A 19,002-nucleotide genomic window follows, 5' to 3' on the forward strand; every position below is an offset into this window, starting at 1 on the left:
TTGTTCATAACAGAAGCTTTATCTTTCTTCTTCTTTTTTTTAATCAAGAAAATCACAACACTAAATCATAAATTCATTAATAGGCCACACACGTGCAAGGACTTCAGAAAAAATAATCAACAGTTTCACATAATATTACTGATAAGCACACACAAGCTAAGAATAAGATATCAACTGAATTTCAGTAGCACTTGAAGTAATGACCCTTACCAGTTACCACTTAATTCTTAAAGTACACACCCAGGACTACCCTTTCCCTTCTGTATGGATGAATTGTCAATCAAGACTTGGGAGCAAAGTTTGCACTCTGTAAAGTTATAGAATTTCTTGGAAGCCTACGTAGCAGCAAAAACAGGTTTACATTGCCAAAACCAAATGCATCAAACGGAAACTAATGGAAAGCTCACAAACCAATCGCAACTAAGGTGATGCAAACTCATGCCACAAAAAGAAAAGTTTGTCTGCAAACTAGCACGCCAAAAACACAAACATAAAATCCACGTTGGTTAAATTTAATGCACACACATACAACCATATATATTATATACAATGTAGAAGGGGGAAGACATTGAAGCCTAGCTGGACCAAATAGAAAAGCAGAAAATCTACGGCCTATATCTGAACTTGCAATACTCTGATCAATTCCAAGCAGCAGTACCTCTGGTCGACACCTGCCAAGTAAAATCAGCAACTTCATAAGCCTTAAAGTTACCTAAAGAGTTCCAAATGCGAACCGAATATTATAACAAGACAAAATCTCTTTTACAATATGGTGGTTCCTGTAACATTATAACAAGTCACTCAAAAATCACAATTTGCACATTGGCATTTTGTTGATCAACGGCTACAGAGCTCTCTGAGCATAAAATACAGCTTCTAATTGACATTTGAACAAAATGAAAATTTCACACCCAACATAGTTAAGTTGAACCAATTAGTTTCAGGTTAAAATAATGAAATATTGACTTTTATTAAATATTTTTTTTGGTAGACTTGTTAATATTACTCTATTACCATTAAGAATACCTGCCAGTCAATGCCGGAAATTATTCACAAGCAATCTTGGTGTCAAAGCTGCTAAGGCATATTGCAAATGCTTCAAAGGCAGAGATTGGATACTGGTAATCCATGGTGAATACATCCTTTCCGACTTTTCCAAACTGTAGAATGACATTTTCCTGAGCCTGCTCAGAAACTCCATTTTTAGGAGAAGCAACCAGCTGGAAATTTTTTACTGAAGCAACTGTTACTCGTCCATTGAAGTTAAGACACCAGCATTGGAGTTGTTCATGCCACCTAGGGGACTTGTTTCGTAATACCAGTGTCCCCTCATTTTGACAAGTCAAAGGTACAGATTGGAGATTCTCCATGCGGGTTGATTTTGATCTAAAGAAAGGGATAGATGGAGAAGTATCAATTCTGCTATGAAGAAATTGAGTCTGTGTCGGGGCCACACCTCCAGGTTCAACAGCTGAGGCAGGGATAGCATCCATAACACATTGCATTATCCTAGGGCCCCTGTTAACAATTTGGCAACTAACTTATATATATTCTAAATAAGAATTGAATATAATAACTGAACAATAGTTCCACCAATTTAAAGGAAAGTGGCGAACTATCAATAACAGAGAAAAGGCCACCAAAGATTTTCATTTAAACATTATAGTCCACATAATACTCTTCACCCAAAATAGAGACTTTTTTAGTAACAATACTAATACCTAGAGCCCAAAACATTCAGATCATATGAGATATGCGCAATAGGATAGTTGCCAGCAGGAACTCTTGGAGACACTTGCTTGAGACTAACTAGCCTGGTAGAACGAGACTTTGTAACTTTGGCTCCACAAATTGGAGGGCGTGCATCATACACGGTGAATTTGGTGCCCAGAAAGTTTGATCTATTACCAAAGTAGAAAAAGAGAGCAATTTTAGGTACAGAAGATTATAATTAACAATCATCTCAAATATCAGTTAGAATACCTCAACTTCCCAATATAGGTGCTGCTCCCTCTTGATACATCGCCATTGTTTAGAGATATGATATAGTCAGTGTGGGTTGCCCGTCGAAACTTTCGTGCAGCAAGCAGGAACTTGTCATCGTCAGTTGAGGCTGCCAGATTATATAAATAAACATCACAAATGCATCAAAGGATATAGAGGGAAAGAAAAAAGGGAGTTCTTCTCTAAACATTATATTATTACAGCTTCAAGGAAAAGTGATGACTACAAATCCAACCTACGAGTCACCAAGTTTAGAAAGCATTATACCACACAGATTAATTTCAAATGCCTGGTAGTGCTCACCTTGGTTTAAACCAAGAAACAAATAATATGTTTGATTACCGCGATTTCGTCTAATATAGCACTGAAGAAGAGAGTCCCTTGGACCAGGCTGCATGATGATAATTAAAAGTCAATTGGTGTTTCACGATGAAAAGGTGGACAATTAACAAGAGTAATGACCTTCCTAACAATAGATTAAGAACTTTATAATGATAGGAACCAAATTTTTCAGTAAATACTAGATCATGATGAATGTTTTTAGTTGGAGTACATGCAAAACAATTTCAACCAAATTCACACCTACAACAACTAGAATACTGAATAATACTAATTCTTTCATGCTACTGTTAAAGTAGTTGGTTTATGTGAAGATCACTAATGAGCACATGCCATATTCTGGTGTTTATGCATTCAGTTACAACTGACAACTGTCAGTGAATTAGTCAGTTAGTGATACGATCTCAGGGAGAATGAGATCCTGAGATGGGGATTAGAGAGATAGAGAAAGAGAGAAAGGAAGAGAAAGTAGTTTCAGTTATTTCATCCCTATGAACCAAGGAGATAAAGACCTCCTCCAAGAGTTTCCCCTTTTTCACCAGAGCAATGCTCTCGGTATATAATAGTTTTTCAAAAGATAATCCCCCCTATACAATTTCTATTATTTAACCACTTGACCCAACTAACTCTCCTAACTGTCATCTTAACTGTCTAACTGTTTCTCTTATTTCTTCTAGTATATGCTCCATATCTTTTGTCAACCCTCTTTATTTTCGTTCCTAGCAGTTAGGGGTTACCTCAATATTAGGAACAGATCTCTACAGAGATCACTAAGAATATCAGTTCAGTTTGAAGTCTCATCATCTCTCTCTATCTTTCTCAGATTTCTTTCTAAAATTTCCTTCAACTTCTATCATTTTCTTTTGATTCTCAAACTCTAATAGCTACTAATATTACTGTATACAGCCAATACTAATAATGTTTCAATGTAGATCTGTTTTTACTTCCTTTGTGTAGTAAGAAAGAAACTAGTATTACTTGTATGCTTAAACTGAAAAGTTATAAAGGAGTTTTCCTAGTTAAACAGAAGTTGAGAAAGATGTAAAACAAGTACATTCAGCACTGTTCACATAAGATGAAACTTCTGTATCCCAATGGAAAAAATTGTAACAGAAGTCAATACTTATTTTACCCTATTGCCACTTGTGAGAAATTGAGCTAAAAGCAAGCAGTGCAAGGATCATATTGTCTCCGATATACATGCAAACATTAGTCCAGTGGATAAACAAGGTACAGGTAATTGCATACTGGAAAATTCATCCATGCCACCAAATTTTCTTACACACTCCTGATCTCATAGAAAAAAATATGTAATATCAATAATGCTTAAAGAGATTTAGATGTACAAAGATATAGGATATAACACATATGAAACAATAATACAGCTGATCTTGGGATAAAAAACAAAAAGAAAGTAACAGTCACCATTAGTATACTAAAACATGTTTTTACATAAGCAATTCTATTTGCACACCACTTTTGCATGTTTCTTTATCACCTCTGTCACATTCAAAATGTTGCAGGTAGATCTCTATTACGGTCCAATTGCAAGGTATGAGACTTGAAGTCCCCCATTGGAAACATAAGGTTCTGGTGTGGGGTTTATATGGACTTTGAGCTCTCCTATCCTATGAGTTAGCTTTTGGGGTGAGGCTCTCCCAAAGTTCGTATCAATTGGTATCAGAGCCTTCCACTATGTCTCACAGTTGCAATTGAGCGACGCGGCTGGTGATGGTGACGCTTACATTGCAGTGTTCGCGCAGGGCTAGTAAAAGACTAGTGCTAAGTTAGCCCACGTAGGCACTAGGACTATGGAGCATGGAGCATGGTGGGATGTTACAGTCCAATTGCAAGGTATGGGACTTAAAGTCCCCACATTGGAAACATAAGATTTTGGTATGGAGTTTATATGGACTTTGGGCTCTCCTACCCTATGAGCTAGCCTCACCCAAGCTTCGTACAAATTTCACTTAAATATTTCACTTCATAACAGTAGAAAAAAGATAACATGAAGAGTTGGGCAATGAGGGGTGTGCTAAACTGCTAATGCTATCGCTCTTTTCACATGACAACAATACCACGAATCCCCATGTGTTAATTGAAGAAGAAGGCATCCATATGCCATAAATTTATAACTGACTACCGAACAATTTCATTTACAAAAGTAATCCAATTCCAACAATCTTTCTTGCTCTCTTACTAACTCACTCTTTTGGGGAGACGTGTGGGTTGGGAATTCACCGCACTGTACACACAGCCAAAGTAACCCCACAACACCCAACCATGCCTCCCAACAAATAAGGGTTTATTGATTGTAGTTTCTTACTTTCTTCTGTGTAAGAGCAGCATCAAACAGCAAATAATTTCTATAAAACAATGTAACTCATCAATCTTCCCCAATTGAAGTATCGTCATCAAGATCACATATACCATTGAAGAATATAAATACACCACTGTCAAGAAAACCAAACTACTTAAGCTTAAAACAATGTCTAGTCAATAACAAAGTTCTGTGAGTTTTACTCAAAAAGTTAACAAACCAAACACTAGCAAGTGGGGAGCTGACTACTTGAATTGAATTAAGTAATTTATAGCAACAGACAAGATAGAATACACAAACGAACAAAAAAAAACTTAAAACACATACATTGAAAGGAAGCTTAATGAATCTAAGCTTAGCATTAAATTATCTACACAGGTAAAAGTGTGGTGACAAGTAAGACCTGCTTCAAGGAGATTGGGAATGTCAACATGCTGGATACTTGAGGAGATTTGACAATTTCCTTCATAATGTCTCTCCAACTGCGGCAAACACCGGCGCAGGCGACGACATGTTTCCGGGAAGGCCAGGTGTTTTCTGAGGCCTCTATCCTCATGAGAACATCCCTCAAAAGCTCTGGGGGCATGTTAGCCCAACAACTCTGCTTCAAGCCATCAAGCACCACCAAACTATCCTGGGCAATAACATCACTGTGTGACTGTGACCTGGATCTCATACCATACCCAAACTTCACCTCAAATCCCTTCCTATCCAGGATGATACTCCTAAACGACATCTTCAACCTCTTTCTTAAACCTTGTCGGAGGCCATTGCCCCAATTTCTCAATTCAATTCTTCTAAACCCCTAAGCTGATAAAACAAAAAGCCTAAATGGTAAAGATCGAAAATTTTCACGAAAAGTTTTTCCTTTTGTCGAAGAAACGAAGCACTAGTCCTACCCAGAGTGACATATGCACATTTTTACTTGGATTAAGCTGAATTTTCAAAAAAAAATAAAAATGAAGTTAAAAGTAAAACCAAAAGGAATAAACTAGACAGACCCAGAACTTGAACCAAAAGTGCATGAAACCCCTTCCCTCTGAACCATGACAAGAATTGATGTTTAACCCTTGCGATCAGAGTGTGAAAGGAAACAAGTCAGAACCGAGTGAGAAGTGGTTCCTTCCAAACTCCATACTGAGTGAGGACTGAGGAACGTGAGATATGAGAAGTGAAGGTTCGGGCTGGTTGGGATCAAAAAGGCCTTACCCAATAGCAACTTATGGATTGGGTTCGGTGCCATCTTGAATTTTGTAGAATATAAGTGATTTTTTTTACAACATTTTTTCACTTTCTATGACGAAATAAATTTTTTTGTAGAATATAAGTTTTCCTGCCTTTGTAATATTTTTCATAATGATAATATGTCTACTCAGTATCTGATTATACCTAAGGTGGTGTTTGGTTTATGGTTTTTGGAAACTTTCCTATGCAAATGAAGCAAGCATTTCTGTTTGCACTTGTTTGGTTCAACATATTCACTCAAAATTTTCATCCATCCAATTTTCATTGCTTTTTCAATTTTTTCAATTTGCATAGGAATTGACACTGTTTAGAAAGACAAAAGGTAGGTGGTTTTATTTGGAAAGCAGACTAAATTACTGTACATAAAATTTCTTGCAGACCGTTATATCCTTCTGATAATTAACTATGCTTTCTTTCAACTGCAGGATGAACTGATGTGGGCTGCAACGTGGCTATACTTTGCTACGAGACAATCTATGTACATGAAGTACATACAAGTATATGTCATAAGTGCTAGTGTGGCAGAATTCAGTTGGGACCTTAAATAATGAGGTTGATTTAAATGTAAAAAACACATAGATTAAAAAAATAAAAATAAAACGGGGTTATTTTCGTAAAAACAACTTTTTTTCCCATCTATATTTTACCTACACCCAAACATAGACTTTATAAAAGTTACCTAATTTCCCCATCAAAATTTATCCAACCAAACAACTTTTTTTACATTTTCCTATCAAACTCACATTCCAACTATTTCCATAGTAATCACATTTTCCTATTATTTATAAAATTTTCTCCTCAACCAAACGTCCCCTAAGTGCTATGTTAGCCATAGTAAATGAGTGATTGCTTCCAACTTAACAGTTAACACATTATTATTGGGTTCGCTTGTAGTTAATGTAAATAAGTTATTTAAAGTAAGCTCAATACGATGTTATTTTAAGACGAAAATCATGATGTTTTTGTAATTTTAATTTATTTCAAGATTATTATAGTCTTTATAATTATAATTTTTTAATATTTTAATTCTAAAATGACATCATTTTGGAAGTAAAGATAGATAATTTATCTGCAGTAACTGCAGAAATATTTTTCTATTATTATTTTTAGGAAAAACTTCAAAAAACCCTATAAGTTTCTTCAGACTCACTTATCCCCTCCCCAAAATTTTTAATCATTTACACCCTTACTTAAAACTTTTTTTATCATTTCTTCCCTAATTTGATTTTCCATCCAAGTTAAACTTAACAGTGTTAATTTTTAAAAAAAAAAATACCAAAACTATCATTAAAATAAAAAATAAAAAAAATTAAACCCTATATTAACTCGACACCTTATTGCTAGCAAGAGATAAACAGTGGTTCTACCTTGCATTAATCCAAAAGGCATTTACTGATTACTCCAACAGAGAATGGTAGGAACTAGGTTCCCATTTACTGCAGTGACTACTACGATTGAAATGGATTCTGGCATTCTTCTAATGCCAATGGATCTTCGACTGGAATACATTCTTGAACCTTCAACCATAGTTGTAGGGATTACAGAAGACGTTGAACTAGTAAAATCTCTGGGTTATCTTACCACAGCTTCAACTGTGGGTCACAAGAGTTGCAAAGAGTAGATACCTTTAGCCCCAAGAAGCTAATTAAAGAGACGCTTCCACTTACAAAAGAGATGCAAATTAAAGAGACGCTTCGGCTTACAAAAGTTATAAGCTCAAGAAGCTTCACACATAGCTAGAAAGTTATATGCAAAATATTTGTGAATCTATTATTCCATTACCTTCTTTGAAGAAGACATGTGAATTATTTGTGTTCACTCAAAAAACTTTATTTCATTAACCACTATCCATTAGATAACATGTCTGGACAGCCAAAAAAATGGATTTTCAAAAAATCAGGGAAAACAACAAGAAGCTTTAAATGATGGAAAATGGATTGCCAACAGTAAGGTCTAGTGTTGTGTGTTATTTTTCTTTAAAGATAGTTTTGGTATTTTTTAAAAAAATTAACTCCGTTAAGTTTAACTTGGATGGAAAATCAAGTTAGGGGATAAATGATAAAAAAAAAATTAAGTAGGAGTATAAATGATTAAAAATTTTGAGGAAGAGATAAGTGATTCTGAAGAAATTTATTGAGAATTTTTTGAAATTTTTCCTTATTTATATATAACGATGAGAATTAAACACATAATTTAATACGAATTATTCAAATTCCTCACTACTCGATCAAACTTACGGTTAAGATATCGTTAACCACCTTTAAAGTAACATTTCTATCCGGTATTGCAGACAAATTAAGGATGGCTCAAGTGCTAAACCAGTTATTTTTATTAGTTGACAAAAATTTTAATGTCAGTTATTCGAGTTTGCGAGAGAATGTGAGTGACAAGTACTTATGTAATAATGCATATTGGTTTTAGCTGGGAAACATTGCTATCTCTATATTCAGGACCTGCTTGTGAAACACTAAAATAGACGGCGATGAAGAAGAAAAGCAAATTCATTGCTATTGAGTTAATTATTAAATGAACTAATTATAATTTTTATTTTGAATGAAGGTTTTGCAACTTATATTAAATTTAACTTTCCCCCCCCTTCTCTCTCTCTCTTCAATTATCTAATTACTAAAAGATTATTTGATAATACAGACAACACTCCCGCCAAAACAAACTTTATAATATATTAACAAAATAGCGAAACTGCATCTAAAATATAAAAATTTTAAAAAATAAATTATTCAGTGTTACAATTATAATATTAATTATAATTATTAGCATTAATAATTATCTAATTATTAAATGATTATTTGAAAATTCGGCCAATACTCGTGCTAAAACAAACTTTGTAATATATCAACAAAATAACGGAATTTAATCTAAACTATAAAAATAATATTTTTTTTCAAAGGTTATGATTATAATATTAATGATGGTTACAATTATAATATTAATGATAATTACTAGCATTGATAATGACTGTGAATATAATAATATTACAACCGTAACTATCATTAATATTATGAAAAAATATTTATCCTTTTAAAGTAATATAGCTCAATACAAATACAAATGGCCCAACCTCAGCTCAGACAGCTAAACCATAAGTTGTATTAAGTTCACACAGTTCAATTACAGTAGCCAACTTCAAGTGCTTGCCATATTCCATGTCAGATGGCGGTTACATGTGGCCAACCAATCACAACAGAATAGAAAAACTCGCCAACTTCAAGTGCTTGCCATATTCCATGTCAGATGGCGGTTACATGTGGCCAACCAATCACAACAGAATAGAAAAACTCTGTTAGAGTAGTTTCTGTTAATAACTAAATTCAATTTTGCGAGTTTTCTTTTTTGGCTCTCTTTGATTAGTTGTGTATATATACAGTAGTGCCCTTTGTATCGATTCATTCTTGTAACAAATCCTTCAGAGTAAAGAATAATTCAATGAATTCTCTGAGCATCAATATGGTATCAGAGCTTAAATGACTCTGATATCCGCTTCAGATCTCTAATTTTTTTTCATCTACTTGTTCATGGCTAATCAAGAATAGCTTCCAACATTCCTCACTAATCCATCTCACCCATTCTTTCTTCATCCAAACGAGAACCCATTGCAAGTTCTTGTTACTTCAATCCTCAATGGCTGCAACTATCATTCGTGGGCTCAAGCTTTCTCCATGGTGCTACGATCAAATAACAAGTTGAGTCTCATCGCTGATGATGCAATTTTCCCAAAGAGGATGATCTTGAGTTTCATGCTTGGGAACATTGTAATACGATGGTTTTGGGTTGGATTCACAGATCCATCTCACAAACCATTACACAATTAATACTACGGATCGAAAAGGCTTTATATGCATGGAAGGATATCCGCAACAGATTTTCCCAATCAGATAAGTTTCAAATCTTTGATTTACAAGAAGAAATGTACAAGTTGCGATAGGGTGACAAGTCAATTTCAAAGTATTTCACTCATCTCAAAACTCTTTGGGATGAGTTAGATAATTTGCAACCCCTTCCTAATCCAATAGTTCCCTGTAATTGTTGTGCGACACCTTAGATGAGGCTGTATCGCGAGCAAGATCGCACGATAAGGTTCTTGTGTGGATTGAATGATCAATATGGTCAAGTTCGCTCGCAGATCATAATGATGGAGCCAATGCCTACTGTTGTGAAGTTTTTTTCCTTAGTTACTCAGCAAGAACATCAATTTCATTCGGAAGATAGCCACAATTTTTCGAATTATACTCATGCTCTAGCAGCAATCAATGATCAAGGAAATTTTTGAAAAGGAAGTTATGAAAATGCACGTGGTGGTCATTCGTTCAGAGGATGCGGAGGCTGTGGATACAGTGGAAGAGGTCCTAGTTCTGGTAAATTGTGTACTCATCGTCATCGAACCAACCATACAATTGAAACTTGCTATCCTCTATGGCTTTCCACCAGGTTATAAGAATAGCACAGTTAACAGCATTTCCATCAATGAAGAATCGTCTCAGGATCAAACTCCAACAATAAACATGATTCAAGATCAGTACCAACAAATCTTGAATCTGTTGCAGAAGCCATCTGTCACTGAAACCAGTTCATCTATGCACGCTGCTAATGTTGTTCTTGCTTCCAATTCCATTACTGAGAATCAAAATTCATGTATCAACGTGATTGAGTGGGTCATCGACACAGGTGCTACCAATCACATTGCCTTCCTTATTTTACAATTTTCATCTTTTCCCAAAATACAACCTATTTCTATTTCTTTGCCCAATGGGACCAAAGTAACTGCCTCATAGCTGGCACAATTCAAATTAATGCCACACTCACTCTCACCAACGTGTTATATGTACCAAATTTTTGCATCAATTTTCTTTCTGTTTCCAAGCTTTTAAGTTCAAACCCCCATCATCTTGTTTTTGATAAATCTCATTGTTTCATTCAATAGAGAATTTCAAACTACCAGACGACGATTAATACTGCTGAGTTATGTGGAGGGCTGTATGTGGTAAAGAATGAAGCAATGTTGATCAAAGAACACAAGCCCATGCCACCAGCTGTTTTCTTTAGAAATAAATGTAATAGATTACAAAATAAAGTTTTAGAAGATGTATCTTTGTTATGGCATCTATGCTTAGGCCATGTTTCAAAGAGAATTTCTCAGTCTATGTCTCTTCAATTTTCATTTGTACCTTCATCCCACATTGAACCTTGTGACGTCTGGCATATGGGAAAGCAAAGAAAATTGTCTTTTCCTCTAAATTAGAATAAAAGCAGTATGATGTTTGAGTTGTTGCATGCTGATATACGGGGTCTCTACTCTACCACTTCCATCCATGGTCATATGTATTTCTTGACCTTGGTAGATGATTGCTTGAGATTCACCTGGATTGTATTGATGAAATGCAAAAATCTGAAACACGAAAGCACCTTCAATCTTTTGTTCAATTTGTTCAAAATGCAAATTTGAAAAATGAAAATGCAACCCTGCGATCCATGAGCAATCCAAAGATATAGAGATCGACTGCCATGTCACACGTGAAAAGCTACATGTTGGTCTTCTCTGTTTACTTCCTGTGACTTCTTCTGGTCAACTACCTGATACATTTACAAAAGTTCTTCTCCTTAATGCCTTTCGTTCTCCTCTCACCAAGTTGGGCCTTGTCAACTTCCACGGTCCAACTCGTAGAGGGGTAATACAACCCAATGCAACTACAAGTTGTATTAAGTCCACACAGTTCAACTACAGTAGCCAACTTCAAGTGCTTGCCATATTCCACGTCAGAGGGCGGTTACATGTGGCCAACCAATCACAATAGAATAGAAAAAGTCTGTTAGAGTAATTTCTATTAATAACTAATTTAGTTATTCAATTTTGTGGTTTTTCTTTCTTGGCTCTCTTTGATTAGGTGTGTATATATACATATTAGTGCCCTTTGTATCGATTTATTCTTGTAACAAATCCTTAGAGTAATGAATAATTCAATGAATTCTCTGAGCATCAATATAAAGGAAGGTTATTTTAGTTAAAATTAGTGTTTTTTATTTAAAATTTAAATTAAAAAAAGTTCACTTACTTTCTTTTTCCATAATTTCTATTGTGTATATCTTTTCTCACTTAAAAGAATTAACACCAAACCCTTAATATTATAATCATAATCCTACAGTAACGCCCAGTCTTTGACTTCCATAATATTTTTTTCCTTTTTGCTGGATCTACTCTCCCAATTTAAGTTATCAGATTAATTGTAATGACTCTGATCTTAATTAACGGGGGGGGGGGGGGGGGGGGGGGGGGGGCTGGAGTTATTAAACAGATATTTCCCCTCTCCCCTCAAAAAGTACTTCAATTTTGCTTTCTTGTTTTTTAGATTTTCCCTAATAAATAAAACAATTGATTAAGTTGATGAATTACCTAATTTTGTTGAAACAAAAAAGAAAAAAGAAAAACATATTAGGGGAAAGTATATAAATGAAAGTTTCCATGCAATATTTTCATTGATTCGGATTCTGACCGTTACATCAAAATTTTTGTATTAACATAATAAGAGCACACGCTCCCTGCGTTCCACATCCAAAGCCCCCCAAGTGACAGAGCAACATCCACTGTTATTATTTTCCCATATTTATTAGATATGATATCTTATTGCTTTGCACAATCTGCCAAACCAGATTCTTCTTAAATGTCCAATTAATCATTGTTATTAAATCATTATTTTATTAATAATCCGCAACCAAAAAACACTTACACCTGTTATTTTTTCATGTTTTGAATTTAAATCCCTCCCATATTTGGTGGCAAAGTCAATGAGTAAATGAGGAGGATCTCAATCTGAATGAATCAATATGGTAACTAAGCATTAGTTGTATTTTTGCATTTGGCTCGAGGCAGAGGGGTTGGTGAAGTGAATGTCAAATACACGTGTCACAACATGACTGGTGGAAGCCTCTTGAATTGAAACAAAGAAATTCAAAAAACATGAAAATACAGTATTTATATAGTCCAACTCGCTGGACTCTACTTCACCACAGTGGAGAAAACACTGAGTTAAACAACGAGTCACTCTTACGAGTTGAATTGAACCAGGTGGGTACTTCACTACTTCTCTCTTTCTTCTTCGTATATACACACACATTTGCGTGATGGGCATTGCAAAGTTGGAGTCTTTTGTCCTTTTGGTTCCCGTCGGTGCCCATTCTCGACGTTTTTTATAAACTGGTGTAACCTCAAATGATTGAAATCTAGAAAAATAGTTCGAGGATTTGTTTGAGTTTTCTAGTTTTTTTTTCTCCATTTAAGATTCAATATTAGTTGTTTATTTCGTTTAATGAATTTGATCTTTTTTTTTTGTTCATATATGTTTCTGGCTTTTATTTTAGTCTGAGGTTTTTGAATTTGAAAGCTTCCCACTACGAAATGGCGGTCTTCGAGGACTTTTATGTTTGTTTGCGTGTGCTGTCTTGTAAATAACGAAGGCGGTTTCAGGGTCTCAGTCGGTGCAAATTATTTGATATGTTTGGTGCTTTTCATTCTTATCTTAATATTCTAAGTTTTTATGTTTTTTTTTAAGTTTTGTGACTAAGACGTGTAAGTTATTATGTTATGATGAATTTGCAATCTTTGTTTGGGAAATTCAAGGTTACTTTTTTGTTGTTTTATTCTATGTTTTTTCATATATAGGATCTTGGTGTTGGTGATATCCAAGAAAATAGTGTGGGAGAAGATGATGGCTGAAATGATGAAGAAGAAACCGTCACAATGGTGGTGGCTTGACAGCCAAAGCAGCATTAGACGATCCCCATGGCTTCAATCCACACTGAATGGTATCCACTTCCTTCCTCTTAGTAATTTGGTATAAGAATTTCTTTTTATATATTTGTTTACTCTTAGAGTTTTGACCTTATATATGGCAACCGTGCATTCTGAAAATTGATTTCCTTTATAACATATTTGCTTAATTAATGGCATGAATTTTTTGTCAAACTCTGCAATTGAATGGTTCTCGTAAATTAGATGCACTGAAAAGTCAGGTTGGCTTAGTAGGTTGCCCTTGTTTTTCAAGCATATGGAATTTGGGAAATGGGAAATAAATGACATAACTAACAGGCCTATGATTTTCGCGGCATTGTTTTTCATGAGTAACATGCATTCAATGATGTTTTAATTGCATGAAGAATGATGGTGTGTTAGTTACCCTTGTAATAAGGGCATTACATTTGAATGACTCAGGTCCACCAATCATTCTCTGGCACTTTGTTATTACTTTCACGATTTGTCCCAAGTAGACCCATGCTCCTTTCTTTGTAGCCTATTAAGTTTTGGACCCACATGTGTCTCTCTACCTAAACTAAAAATTACTTGAAACCCATCCCCTTCTCAAAAGAAGGTACGAGGGCTTAAAAGGAGATAAGAGGAAAGTAAGTACTAGTATAGAAAAGTGAAAAGGTTATGAGTTTCCGTTATTACTTCATAATTGTTACTTCTATAGACTTTTTTTTTTTTTTTTTTTTTTCTCTTGCTACCTTTTTGGCTTTTGCTCTCTGCATTTAACCGTTCAAGCAACCAGTATTTCGTTTGATTATGACATACATCTAGTATCTAGGCCTTTTGTGTTACATATACTACTATAGTGTAAATGTGTAATCATGGAATATGATTTTATTGCTGAGAGTTAAAAGGAGAAATTCACTGATATGTGTTTGTTATGGCAGAGCTAAACGAGAAGACAAAGGCATTGTTAAAATTAATTGAAGAAGATGCAGATTCCTTTGCACAACGTGCAGAGATGTATTACAAGAAGAGACCAGAGCTTGTGAGCATGGTTGAAGATTTCTACCGGACGCACCGCTCATTAGCTGAGCGGTATGATCAAGTCAAACCTGACACTGGAATTCGCATGCTGAAGACAGGAGGATCCCCTATTCCTTCACCCAAGTATCAATCAGAGAAGTTGGTGAATTTTGCATATAATGGTTATGATAGCTATTCTGAGAATTGTGATGAAGAGGAGTCTGGGGAATCTGAGGTTGATGATCCTGAGCAAGAAGGGGAAGTGAATACCAAATTTGATAACAGTACAGAAGAGGAGGAAGTTCAGTTTGTAGCTGCAAATGATGATGAAGTGATGAGGTTGAGGAAAGAAATTGAGAGACTTAGTGAAGAGAACAAGGCTCACAAGTTCCAAATCAACAAGAAATATGACATCTGTGATGAAGTAATGATGTTGAGGGAAGAAATAGAACGACTCAGAAAAGAGAATGGAGCACAGAAGGATGAACTCAAGCAGAAACAAACCATTTGTGATGAAGTAATGCTCTTAAGGGAAGAGATAGAAAGACTCAGAGAGGAAAATAAGGCACAGAAGGATCATCTCAAGCAGAAAGATGAAGAGAAAATAGAGGTGATAAGACACCTGAGTTTAGCAATAGATGTGCTGAAGCAGGAGAATGTAAAGATGAGAAGCTTCATTGCTAAGGAGTCTACCAAGAAATGGAAGAACCCATTTGAATTCAACAAACTCATTGGAGCATTATCGGGGAAGTTGTTTAATGGGATTCCAAGGAATCAGCCTAGTATTATAGCTCTCTAGATGTGGTTCACTAAGTAAATACTAAATAGCATAGTTCTGTAGAACAATCTTATAAAGATGAAAATATATGATAGGGACTTGCCAAATCAGCTTAGATATCTTATGTACAACATGTTCCTAGTCTGAGAATCCTAGTATACTTTCTTATTTAACTAATATTTTGCAAATGTTCTTCGTTAGCGAGATAAGCATATTCCAATTGTCTCAATATTTTATTTGTTATTTATGTTGTAGTCCACCCATGTGCCTATCTCTTTTTTCATGGCTAAAATGCTTTCTCCTGTATTTAATGCCAAGTGCGCACGAAGCAGAGTCATTAAAAGGTTCTTTTCTGCCACATCAAAAGGATTTGCGGTCCTAGGGAAAGGCATCTATGGTTCAGTCCATTGCCGAGTTTATTTGGCCATATATAAGGAGGAGAATATCTCTGTATTTTTAAAGTGATGTTAAAGAAATAAAATTTTTTAAACCACTACTATAATATATACTACAAAAAAAGTAAGATATACTTCTTTTTTTTTTTTAAAAAGAGAGAGTAAAGCTAAAACACCATAAGTTTTCAATTACATATCCTGAGTTACTTCTGAACTGATATAACGATGAAAAATTTATCCTCAATTGTTATTTCTACATTTAAATTAACCATAATAACGGACATTTATGTTTACTAGTCTTAAACATTTGAAACATTATACAACCAGCACTCAACAACAGTCAACAATGCCTTGCTGTGCACTCACTACATATACTAAACATTTAATGCTGAGAAAACATGCTTTTGAGACATAAGCAGAAACACCAACATGAACATCTACTCACATGCCATGAAGCTGTACTATGCAAATTACCAGCATGGCCAGATGAAAAATTGAACACAGTGGCAAAGATGCACCCTGAGAAAAAGGGGCAGAAACTGGCATAGACTCTGATGGTGGAAAAGCCAAAACAGACCCTGGATTACCTAGTACTTCAGGGTTGGGAGGGCTCGGGCTTGAAGGAATGGTTGGTAATGAAGACTCTGATGGAGAGTAAGCAGCTCCACCTGGGGTAGGAAACAATGGCTGAATATCTGGTGACATGGTAGGAGAGAACAAAGGGGCATCTGGTAACATGGTTGGTGCTGCTGAGATGGTGGAAACATGCATGCTTTGTAGAGAAGCCAAGGCCAATGAACAATTGCATGCCATTAAGGCCATGAATATTGCCGAGAATGACCAAAAGGAAGCCATAAATGATGGCGAAAAATTAATTGCTTTATGATGATGAACACTTTAATGAATGTGTCTATGAGAGAAAACTGTTCTTGGAGGAAGTGAGGAGGTTCATGATTGAGACACAAAACTTAAAAAAGGGTCTACCAGAAGTGGTGGTGGGCTCCCAATTTTCAGTGGCAATTGATGATTGAAGCCTTTTTCATCTCACAGCTGCACATTGTATGCTACGAGACAAAGTTGACAAGTAATTGCCTTGTGGTGCAGCACATGAATACTAGGAGTCACTGGCATAAAAATAAACACAAAAAATAAGAACATAAAACATGAAGGATTGTTACTAGTAATTTATAGGAGCTGAGAGTTTAAACCTAAGTGGTAAAGATCTATGCTCGATAAAAATAAATTAAGTGGGAACTGTATAACTGAAAGAACCATATATTTAATTGGGATATGTTACTTTTACACTGATGTATTTTCAGTGAGTTATTTTATCATTTAAAGAGTGTGACTCTTTAAATGAGGGGTTAAAAATCCAACGTAGTGCATTGTGCATATAAGTACAATAAATTAATAGTAGCAAGTGGTGAGAAACATAGGAAAAAGTAGGTCTAACAAATGGTAAAAGAGGACAGGAATCTTAACTACTATTCTTTCTTCTTTCATGCAGGCTTACCTTCCTTCTTTAATTTGGTTGGTTCTTGGGTCACTTCGCATTATTTCTACTTTGTGAACTTTGTCATATTTCAATCACGGACAGCACATACTATGCAAAGATTGGTTTTTGATCGTTGGGTAGTATTATATGCATCACACTATTTTTTTTAAGGGATATGAGATAAGTTTTTCATCTAGACATCCTTCGATACTTGTGTCATCTTTTTTTTTTTTTAGGTGATGGAACTCACAAGTTTATCTCTATAATATAAGATAATTTATTTCATTTAACATGAGATTAATAAAACTCTTTTTTTAATATCATTGACAATGAAATCCCATACTGTGAATGATAGGAGAAGATTTTCATTACTATCCTCATGTGCGGATCAATAAAAGTATGACACATCTTTTTAAAAAAAAACTTTAATATTATAATTATATATTTTTCGAAATACATAATTTATAATTTTATTTTGAAATATCATCCCACTAAATCTACTTAATATTCAGAGGGTGAGAATATATTAGATTTTTCCCAATGGTAGGGACTAGATGGCATGGAGCATGGACAGCAAATCGTGGAGATAGTGTCACTCTTTGCAAGTGCCAAAAATATGACAGCCCACTTCACCAATAGCCAGATTTTCTTCAATCTTGTGACTTGCTTTTGATTAATATACAATAATTTCTTTTGACCCAAATCCAGCACCATGTTGAGATGGCCGAGTTGGTCTAAGGCGCCAGATTAAGGTTCTGGTCCGAAAGGGCGTGGGTTCAAATCCCACTCTCAACAATTTGAAGTGTTTTTGACACCCAAAGAAAACCGTAATGCCTTAAACTGTTTTTCTTTGCCATCAAAACAATTTTGAATACTATTTATTCATGTCTTGGAAATACATCAGATTTTTAATATTCAACAAAAAAAATATGGCTTATTACAGTAGACGATAATGTTGAATCAAGCATTTTTCCTTTCTAATGCTGTAATCTGTATCTTACCAACTCACAAAATAAGCTTATGTAATTCTTTGAAAAGATATAAAACAGAAATTTATTTGTTTTGATTTTGTTATGGATATGAATATCATATCCCAACTACCTACTATAATATCCAGAGGGATATTGAATCAGTTACATCTCAACAACCTCAAACAATTAAAAGGATATAAGATAAGGATCACACCCCAACAGAAAGGGGGAATCCTACTACAATTGGGGGATTTAAGAGGCACAATCCTGGAAAGGTAATCCTATAAATAAGAGTCTAAGAACCCCAGGTAAAGATGGAGAACTCATTTACTATTTCTGCCCACACTGTGCACACACCCACCCCTTGGCAATAAGCTTATTGCTCGTGCGCAGTGATTGGGACCTCGGCTATAAGCCCAGTATACATTTGATATACACTATCTCTGAGCGCATACCACACGGTATAGCAATACGGTCTATCCAGGACCGAACAAATTTTATTTTATTTTTGGTTATGTTGAAATGAGAATCCATTTAAATTAGATTGGATTTAAATTGATTTTAGTTTTCATTGTTAAAATTGACATTTTGCTTTTATTAATTAAGTCACTTAACTAATTTTAAACAAGGATAATAAAGTAAATTACTAATATAAAACCAATGCAAATCATCT

General features: G+C 34.9%; 3 protein-coding genes and 1 non-coding gene across 5 annotated transcripts; 2 read left to right on the forward strand and 2 right to left on the reverse strand.

The window, feature by feature from the left end:
• Positions 1 to 248: 248 nt before the first annotated feature.
• Positions 249 to 5,829, reverse strand: LOC133296103 (tubby-like F-box protein 3). Of its 2 annotated transcripts, none has more exons than XM_061495055.1 (6): positions 5,067 to 5,829; positions 2,347 to 2,395; positions 1,984 to 2,113; positions 1,722 to 1,901; positions 1,027 to 1,518; positions 249 to 671 (listed from the first exon to the last, which is right to left on the reverse strand). In XM_061495055.1, the coding sequence occupies exons 1-5, from the start codon at positions 5,397 to 5,399 to the stop codon at positions 1,047 to 1,049; spliced, it is 1,164 nt and encodes a 387-aa protein (XP_061351039.1). In that variant the 5' UTR covers positions 5,400 to 5,829; the 3' UTR covers positions 249 to 671; positions 1,027 to 1,046. The 2 variants fall into 2 exon arrangements, with proteins under 2 accessions (XP_061351039.1, XP_061351038.1); XM_061495054.1 differs by having other exon boundaries at positions 252 to 671; positions 2,308 to 2,395; positions 5,067 to 5,828.
• Positions 5,830 to 13,623: 7,794 nt separating this feature from the next.
• Positions 13,624 to 15,489, forward strand: LOC133296104 (protein NETWORKED 3A-like). The gene is made up of 2 exons (XM_061495056.1): positions 13,624 to 13,723; positions 14,612 to 15,489. Exons 1-2 carry the CDS (start codon positions 13,624 to 13,626, stop codon positions 15,487 to 15,489), a joined length of 978 nt encoding a protein of 325 aa, XP_061351040.1.
• A 618-nt stretch (positions 15,490 to 16,107) lies between these two features.
• LOC133296105 (classical arabinogalactan protein 26-like) lies at positions 16,108 to 16,776 on the reverse strand. The gene has a single exon (XM_061495057.1). It carries the CDS (start codon positions 16,716 to 16,718, stop codon positions 16,305 to 16,307), a length of 414 nt encoding a protein of 137 aa, XP_061351041.1. The 5' UTR covers positions 16,719 to 16,776; the 3' UTR covers positions 16,108 to 16,304.
• A 1,296-nt stretch (positions 16,777 to 18,072) lies between these two features.
• TRNAL-AAG (transfer RNA leucine (anticodon AAG)) lies at positions 18,073 to 18,153 on the forward strand. The gene has a single exon. It is a non-coding gene; the product is annotated as a tRNA-Leu (tRNA).
• The last annotated feature ends 849 nt before the right edge of the window (positions 18,154 to 19,002 follow it).

The sequence above is a fragment of the Gastrolobium bilobum genome, unplaced genomic scaffold (assembly GCF_033153095.1).
Source record: "Gastrolobium bilobum isolate Gb01-03AN ecotype WA unplaced genomic scaffold, APGP_CSIRO_Gbil_v1 utg23089, whole genome shotgun sequence".
NCBI classification, from domain to species: Eukaryota; Viridiplantae; Streptophyta; class Magnoliopsida; order Fabales; family Fabaceae; genus Gastrolobium; species Gastrolobium bilobum.

What these genes read in the sequence shown, in the direction of transcription:
- LOC133296104 (XM_061495056.1), top strand. Translation starts at nt 13,624, where the DNA reads ATGATGGCTGAAATGATGAAGAAGAAACCGTCACAATGGTGGTGGCTT. An exon ending in GCTTCAATCCACACTGAATG is followed by an intron (nt 13,724 to 14,611) that starts GTATCCACTTCC and finishes TTGTTATGGCAG; the next exon opens with AGCTAAACGAGAAGACAAAG.
- LOC133296103 (XM_061495054.1), bottom strand. Translation starts at nt 5,399, where the DNA reads ATGTCGTTTAGGAGTATCATCCTGGATAGGAAGGGATTTGAGGTGAAG. An exon ending in ACCTATATTGGGAAGTTGAG is followed by an intron (nt 1,902 to 1,983) that starts GTATTCTAACTG and finishes CTTTGGTAATAG; the next exon opens with ATCAAACTTTCTGGGCACCA. An exon ending in CTGAATGTTTTGGGCTCTAG is followed by an intron (nt 1,519 to 1,721) that starts GTATTAGTATTG and finishes AATTGTTAACAG; the next exon opens with GGGCCCTAGGATAATGCAAT.
- LOC133296105 (XM_061495057.1), bottom strand. Translation starts at nt 16,718, where the DNA reads ATGGCTTCCTTTTGGTCATTCTCGGCAATATTCATGGCCTTAATGGCA.